Genomic DNA, 8,844 nt, shown 5'->3' with positions numbered 1-8,844 from the left:
GAGTTGATGTGTGTAAAACATTCAAAACAATGACTGAAACATGGTAACATACCATGTCTGCTTGCTCTCATTATTACTGTGGGTGCATCCTCATGGTGATGGCCATGACCACATGACACATGCAGACAGGCTCAGTATGTATGAATACTGATAAGGTGTGGAAGGATGACCAGAGAGAAACATTCAACCTGGAGACAAGAATTTGGGGAACTCTGTACATCACTGAGCATAAAATACCTTGAGGGGGGGAATTAACTCACTCATGGAACACCTCACAAGTGAGAAAGGAAGGGCAACAGACATTCTGAGAAGCACCACTGTTTAATAGATGGAAGAAGACACATATCCTCTGAAGGAGCAGGGCATGAACTCACAGAAACCAGGAAAGGACCTTCAAGTCAAAGAGGTGGGCAGCAGTAAATAGGTCCAATAACAGATTGTGTGTGTCGAGGAGGGGCAGTGCAGAAGGTGGGAGGACAAGAGGGAACTTTGTGAGACTTGCTTAAGTCAGGTGACAGTGGTGGAGACCACTGTTTAGTTGTCAGTGGGGTGAAGGGACATGAGGGGGTGGGGACAGACAGTGGACAAAACAGTTACACAGGGTATGTCTATGAGAAAAGAGAAGGGCACAGCTCACTGGGCATGTGGGGCAGAAAGTGCCTGGGGGTGAGACTACAGACTTGAATACTTGTATAGATTAAGAGGATAGAATGGGATTAAGAGAGGGGCGCCTGGGTGGCTCAGTTGGTTGAGCAACTGCCTTCGGCTCAGGTCATGGTCCTGGAGTCCCGGGATCGAGTCCCGCGTCGGGCTCCCTGCTCAGCGGGGAGTCTGCTTCTCCCTCTGACCTTCCCCCCTCTCATGCTCTCTCTATCTCATTCTCTCTCTCAAATAAATAAATAAAAAATCTTAAAAAAAAAAAAAAAAGAATGGGATTAAGAGGGAGAAGTTAAAGACCAAGCAGGGAGGGTATACAGGAAAGAGGTCCTAGATAAATTGGGGGTTGGGGGTATGTGTCCAGCCACAGAAGAGTAATCCTTGAAGAGAAGTGACCCCTTCTCCTCTGGGGCTATAACAAGGCTTAGAGAGCTGGGGAACTTTACACACAAATCTCCCCTGAAGACTAGAACCCTGAATAATCTGCAGATCACCTTCAGTTTTAAGACCCATTTTTAGAAATATTTGTGGACAAAAGAACTTCCATTTCTCCAGATACTTTAGGATTTCTATTCCAGCATCAAGATAAACCACCAGAGAATCCTGACTTTGGACTACATAGTTTTGCCTGTTTTATAAGAGTCCTTCTTTGGTATTATAACCTAGGCAAGGAAATAGAAAATGTAAAAAAGAAACAAGGAGAAATTAAAAAAAAAAAGAAGCCAAAATGAAAACTCAGTGAATAAGCTCAGCAGGAGAGGAAATGAGAGAAAAGAGAATCAGTGATCACAAAGAAAGATCAATGGAGGGGTGCATGGGTGGCCCAGGTCATGATTCCGGGGTCCTGGGATCAAGGCCCACTTTGGGCTCCCTGCTCAATGGGGAGCCTGCCTCTCCCTCTCCTGCTCCCCCTGCTTGTGCTCTCTAATAAATAAATAAAATCTTAAAAAAAAAAAAAGATCCATGGAAATTGATCAATCTGAGTAACAGAGAGAAAACAGACTGGATAAACAAAAAATCTGAGAACTCATTTAATTCGAGTCCCTGAAAGAAAAGAAAGAATAGGGCTGAAAAGCTATTTGAAGACATAATTATTGAAAATCCCCCAAATGTGGCAAAGGACCTGTATCTTCAGCTTTAAACAGGTGAACAAACAAACAGGAGAACTCCAAAAATTCGATGCCAGGACACATCGTAATCAAACTGATGAATTCTATAGACAAAAACACTTTAAAAGCACTTGACAGAAAGGATGCAGCACAGGCAGGGGAACAATGGTTGAATGGCAGTAGGTTTTTCATCTGAAACCACGGAGAAGACAGGGAAGTAACATGTTCTTCTTGTACTAAAAGAACTGTAAACCCCAAGTCTTTTCTCCCACAAAAACATCTGTCAGGAATGAAAGGGACATAGAAAATCTTTTAGATGAAGGAAAACAAAGTCCTTTGTCAACAGCAGACCCACCCCAGAAGAAAGGCTACAGTAAATTTGCCAAAAAGAAAGGAAGTGTTAACAGAAGGCCTAGGACTTCAAGAAGGGAGAAAGGGAGGAGGGAGGGAGCAGGGAGAAAGAAAAATGCAATGGGTAACAGAGGTAAACAGCATACTTTTTGTGCGTTTTGTAAAAAATGTTTTCACAGCCCAGGCACAAATTATAACATCCAAATCGGTGCTCAGTGTATAAAGAGAAAATACTTAGAATAATTATATTTAAAACGGAAAATGTAAAGGAACCTAATGGAATTAAGGTTTCTATACATCAAAGTGCTAAAATGCTGATAATACTAGACTGTGATAACTTATGTATGTATAATACCTAGATACAGAAATTAAGACAACATGCAAAAATATTATAGATATACTAAATGGAATTCTAAGAAATGTTGAAGTAACCCACAGGAGGGAAAAACAACAAAAAAGCAACACAAAACAGAAAAGCAAAATAACAAAAACAACCAGAAAACAAGATGAACGATATAAAGGGAACACAAACAAAAAACAAATTAAAAAACGGTACACTTAAGCCCTGACATACCAATAATTATTTTCAATCTAAGTGATGTAAATCTACCACCAAAAAGTTAAGACCCAACTATATGCTGTTACAAGAAACTTACTTCAAATGTAATGATACAGATAAAGTTGAAAATAAAATTATGGAAAAATATAAACCATGCAAACATTAATCAAAATGTGCAGTAGGGGGGGCGCCTGGGTGGCTCAGTCGGTTATTAAGTGTCTGCCTTCAGCTCAGGTCATGATCCCAGAGTCCAAGATCGAGTCCCACGTCAGGCTCCCTGTTCAGCAGGGAGTCTGCTTCTCCCTCTGCCCTTCACCCGGCTTGTGCTTTCTCTCAAATAAATAAAATCTTAAAAAAAAAAACGCAGTAGGGACTATATTAATATCACTCAAAGTATGCTTCAAAGGCAAGAAAATGAACAGGGACAAAAAGGGACATCACATAATGAAAGGGTCAACACACCAAGATAACATACCAATACTAAATGGGAATGCACCAAACAACAGAACTTTAAAATACCTGAAGCAGAAAATGATAATCTATTTTTTTTTAAGATTTTATTTATTTATTTATTTGAGAGAGCAAGAGAGCACACAAATAGAGTGGCAGGCACAGGGAAGAGGGAGAGGGACAAGCAGGCTCCCTGCTGAGCAGAGAGCCCGATGTGGGGCTCCATCCCAGGACCCTGGGATCACGACCTGAGCTGAAGGCAGATGCTTAACCAACTGAGCCACCAAGGCACCCCAGAAAACGACAGAATTTAAAAGATGAACAGACTGTTATACTTCAGGACAGTTCTACATCAGGACTTCATCATCTCTCTCTCTGGAATTGACAGAAATACTAAACAGAAAGTCAGTGAGGATATATAAAATTTGAATACTACTACCAACCAAGAGGACTGTGCGGACATTTATAGAAACTCCACCCAATGACAGCAGAACAACATTCTTTTCAGGAGGCCTTTTAGAACATTCAATAAAATAGACTGTATCTTGGGTCATAAACACTTCAACAAACTTAAACAGACCAAACTAGAAATCAGTAACAAAAGATAACAAAAGTACTCCAAACACTAGAAAACTAAATCATAATCCATGAACCCATTAAAGTCTCTATAAAGAAATTGAGAAACATTAGAGCTGAATAAACTGTAATGAGAACTTACGGGATGAGGCTGTCACAATGCTGTGAGAAAACTTTATAGTACTAAATGCTTACATTAGAAAAGAAAAAAGAGCAAAATACAACCAAAGTAGAAGATATAAAGATCAGAACGGAAATTAGTGAAATTATGAATAGAGAAAAATCAATGAAATAAAGTACTGATTTTCCAATATGATCAGAATTGATAAATGCCTAAGAAGATGGACAAAGATAGAAAGAGAGTGGACATATTTCCAAAATCAGGAATCAAATGGGATAGAAGTACAGATTCTGCTCCCATTAAAATAGTAATAAGGAAATAAACAAGTCTATAAACTAATTAGAAAATTTAGATGAAATGGAACAATTCCTTGAAAAGGACAAACTTCAAACTATCCAATATATCCAACATCAAAATTATTCTGAATTCAACAAATTAGAGGAAAACCTCAACAAAATACAATCAAATGGAATGTTTTAATATATATTATATATATATAAAAAATTCATGCTCTGCAACCAAATGGGATTTAGTCCAAGGATGCCAGGCTGGTTCAATATTCAAAACTAGTCAATGTAATACATTATATCAACAGGCTATGGAAAAAAAATCAGATGATAACATCAACTGATGGAGGCAAAGCATTTGAAAAACTCTAACACTCATTCATAACAAAAAAAACCTCAGCAAATTAAGAATAGATGGAAATTTTCTAAACTTGATAAGAAAACTTAAAAAACAAAACAAAAAACCTTCAACTAAAATCACACTTGATGAAAACCTGAACATTTTCCTCCTAATATGAGGAATCAGTCAAGGGCATCCTTTCTTACTACTATTCAACATCAAGTTGGAAGTCTAACTAGAGCAGTGAGATAAAGTAACAGATATACAGATGGGAAAGAAGAAAAAAAACTCTATATGCAGCAGACATGTCTTTGCAGAAAAGCCTGAGGATTCTACCCAAAGAAATGTCTACAAATAATGTGAGTTCACCATGGTTGCAGGATACCAAAATATCACTCCAAAAACAATTATCTTTCTGCATACTACTAAAGATCATATGGAAAAATGAAACTGTAAAAATCAATGCCATTTATGATCATTCCAAAAAAACCCCCAAAAAACCCTAGATACAACTCTTAACAAAAATGTACAGAACCTGTTAGGTTGAAAATTATAAAACAGTAGTGAAATATCAAGAATTACTTAAATAACTGACTTGGCATACCATGTACGGTGTTCATGATGCTGCTTTTCAACAAACAGATCTACAGATTTCAACCAATTCCTATAAAAATGCAAGCAAGATTTCTTTGCATCCTAAGATTTATATGAAATGTCAAAAGAATTAGGAAAGCTAAATCAATTTAAATAAGAATACAGAGGAATCACTTTACCCAATTTTGAGGTTTACCATATAGCTACAGAAATTAAGTAAATAGACCGGATCAAGAACAAGTCTGAAAAAGTCTGTTTGGTGTTTAAAACCAAATAAAGAACAGTTTTCTAAAAATGTAAGCTTTAGAGTCTTAACTGGTACAATAAAATGTGTTCTTATGTGTCTATTTATCACTTTAATAACCTGTCCTCAACTGTCTAACCCTCCTGACATTGAACAGCAATGAATGTATATACATGACATTAAGGGTCAAGGCCCACTGCCTCTGAAACATCTCCCTGGCCCCAAGTAAACTAAGGAATCCATGACAAAGTGCTGTAAGCTGGACAGAGAAGTCTCAGAAGTTTTTCATTTCATTTGCTCTTCTACATCTCCACCTTCTTTTTATAAAAATTCCTGAGATAACATTGCAGTGTAAACTAAGGAGAAACATGTAGCTGAGTTCTACTTCGTGCACAGTAAACACTGCTCTCCCCCTCACAGATGAATTCTCAGATGCAGAATAAGGCTCTGGGCTCAGTCAATCTCTAAAATGCATCTCTACGTGACTACTGATGGTCTGGGATGGAAGATTTTCTCACAGCGTAGATACTTGGGGGGTTTCTCTTTGGTGTGTCCGATCAGATGCCACGGTAGATGTTTTATCTGGCAAAAGGTTTTCCTCAGTGGTTACATTCAAGAAGTCTTTCCCCAAAAGGAGTTCTCGGAGGGTGACTGAGGACTGCCCACTCGGGAAGGGTCTTCCCACTTCTGTTACACTGACAGAGTTTCTCCCAGTATGAATCCTCTGATGCTGAGTGAGGGATGAGCTGCGACTGAAGGCTTTTCCACACTCATTACACTTATAGGGCTTCTCTCCAGTGTGGATAATAGCATGTCGAATGAGGTTTGTGCTCCAGCAAAAGGATTTCCCACACTCCATGCATTCATAGGGCTTCTCTCCACTGTGAATCCGTTGGTGCCTCGTGAGCCCTGACCGACGGTTGAAGGCCTTCCCACACTCTGAGCACTCAAAGGGCTTCTCCCCAGTGTGGATGCTGAAGTGTCGAATGAGGTCTTTCCTAGTGCTAAAGGCTTTCCCACATTCTTTGCACTCAAAAGGTTTTTCTCCAGTGTGGGCCCTTTTATGCAAGATGAAAGTAGAGCAGTGGGTGAAGGCCCGTCCACATTCAGTGCACACAAAAGGCTTCTCCCCAGTGTGAATCCTCTGGTGCCTCTTGAGGTATGACCTGTGGTTGAAGGCCTTCCCACACTCTAGGCACTCAAAGGGCTTCTCCCCAGTGTGGATGACATAGTGGTGAATGAGGGCTGCACTCTCACAGAAGGCTTTCCCACACTCACTGCACTCGAAGGGCTTCTCCCCAGTGTGAGTCTGCTGGTGCCACACGAGGTATGACTTGTGTTTGAAGACCTTGCCACACTCGAAGCATTCATAAGGATTCTCGCCACTGTGGATGATGTGATGTCGAAGGAATCCTGGCCTGTGTCGAAAGACTTGCCCACATTCTTTGCACACAAAGGATTTCTCTCCAGTGTGCCTCCTCTTATGCAAGACGAAATTGGAGCGGTGCGTGAAGGCCTTCCCACATTCGTTGCACTTATAAGGCTTCTCTCCACTGTGAATCCGCTGGTGCTGTGTAAGGTAGGACTTGCGGTTGAAGGCCTTCCCACACTCCATGCACTCGTAGGGCCTCTCCCCCGTGTGGATCATGTGGTGCTGGAGGAGGTGTGTGCTCTTAATAAAGGTTTTCCCACACTCGGTGCATTCATAGGGCTTCACTCCAGAGTGAATCTTTTCATGTCCAGCAAGAAGGTGCTTCTTGTTAAAAGTTTTCCCGCATTCGTTGCACTTAAAGGTATTTTCCTCTTCCTGAATCATGGGATCTTTACCTGATCCACACGAGTCATGGTCATAGGCAGCACCTCCTGAATGGATCAGCTCCTGTGCAACCTGCGAACATATACCATCAGCTGTCCCTAAACCATTATGTTCAGGGCTTGTTTTCTCAGAGAGCTTCTCCCTCTGAGGTTCCAACCCTGGTCTCAAGTGTCCTTCCTGCAGTTCTAATGGCCCACTCTGATCCTTGGTTTGGCCCAGCTGGAAATTCCCTGGGTCTCCCTGTCCTAGTTCCTGGAACAAGGCCCCCTCAGACAGGGCTGGTGCACAAGGGGAAAGTTCTGTAGTCTTGGGTTTTCCCTTGTCACCTGAAAGAAACCCAATACACAAAAAGACCTGTTAGTAATGACAACACAGAAAAAAACAATCAGCATTTCAGTGAAAAAAATGAAGATGAAAACAGTGCCTGTGTCTGTGAGGTTTTATTACCTCTGAATCTCAGGACTGCATTTTCTTTTTTTTCCCCTGGGCCTTGGACTGTTGACACCTTGAAAGGGAGACCCAGGAGAAGTTATGTGAGGGGACGGAGGTCTGGAATGGAGACACCACTACAGTTCCATACTAGATGCGGCTGGACAGACTAGTGAGAATGCTGTATGTTTGGTCCCCTCTAAGTGAGGACGTTGCTGTAAGAACACTAGCACTAGGAAAGGGCACCTAATGGAGCCCTGATAGAAGACAGAAAGCGCACAATGCAAAATTAACTTTCCCTAAAAGAAGTTTGGTCTTTGTCCCAGCTCCAAGGAAGTAACCTCTCAACACTATTTAGTTCCAGAGTGACAGACCTGTCTTTGTCATTCATGGTGGGTGCCTAGGAATGCACCTGATACTTTATGACAACACATAACTTATCATGGGCCCCTAGTTTATACTAAAGAGATGACTCAGGGTAAGGTCTGGCCACATCAGAAAAACCCACCACATAATTAGAAAGCTGAGGCTTTGAGCCACGAGGTATCAGCTGGACCTCTGGAAAGGAAAAAAGGGCTAGAGACGGAGTCCCATGGGCAATGACTCAATCAATCATGCTTATGTAATGAAGGCTCAATAAAAATACTGAGGCTCTGGCCAATTTCCTGGGTTGGCAATATCCATGCACCTACTGTCACACAGGATGCCAGGAGGTAACAAGTCACTGAAGACACGGGAGTTTTGTATTTGGAACACCTCTGGCCCCTCTTCTAAGTTGCACCTTTGTAACAAACATGATTGAAAGTATAGTATAACAGCTTCTAAGAAGTTTTTTGAGTCTTTCTATCAACTCACTGAACCTGAAGGTAGTTCTGGGAAATCTCTGAACTTCCAGTGGTTTCAGATGACTTGGGCAGGCTTGGCAGTCTTAGAGGAGTTCTGTGTTCTTAGCCTTGAGTTTGCATGGCTGACTGTGTGCAGAAAGAGACCCAAGGGAGTTTTCTAGTAAGAGGTGCCCATGATACGAGTCCTACTGGGATCACAGGAATTACCACAGAAAAAGTACAAAGGGCACAGTAGCCTTAGGAGACAGAATGTACAAAGGGGCCAAGAGCATGAAGATGGTACTGATGAGGATCCAGAGAAAGATAGGAGAGAAGGAAACAGGATTCCCAAGGTTGTGACAGGGATGACAGTGAGGCCTGCCAGGACAAGGCTCATAAGGCAGGAGGTGAGCAGGACTGGGCTGGACATACTGAGCCTGGTTTGCCCGAGGAGCAGTCTGGTAAAAAGACTTGCAAGATACACATG

General features: G+C 41.4%; 1 protein-coding gene across 1 annotated transcript; it reads right to left on the bottom strand.

The window, feature by feature from the left end:
• Window positions 1–3,236: 3,236 nt before the first annotated feature.
• On the bottom strand, window positions 3,237–8,257 carry LOC102746673 (uncharacterized; the record flags this gene model as incomplete). The annotated part of the gene is made up of 3 exons (XM_081811093.1): window positions 3,237–7,430; window positions 7,552–7,609; window positions 8,226–8,257. Coding segments are annotated over 3 exons (1,718 nt in total), but the record flags the coding sequence as incomplete, so codon positions are not given.
• Window positions 8,258–8,844: the final 587 nt, after the last annotated feature.

This window comes from Leptonychotes weddellii, unplaced genomic scaffold (genome assembly GCF_054177405.1).
Source record: "Leptonychotes weddellii isolate Sample4059 unplaced genomic scaffold, ASM5417740v2 HiC_scaffold_5533, whole genome shotgun sequence".
Taxonomy (NCBI): domain Eukaryota; kingdom Metazoa; phylum Chordata; class Mammalia; order Carnivora; family Phocidae; genus Leptonychotes; species Leptonychotes weddellii.
The sequence above is the reverse complement of the archived record's forward strand: the minus strand, read 5'-3'. Positions and strand labels throughout refer to the sequence as shown.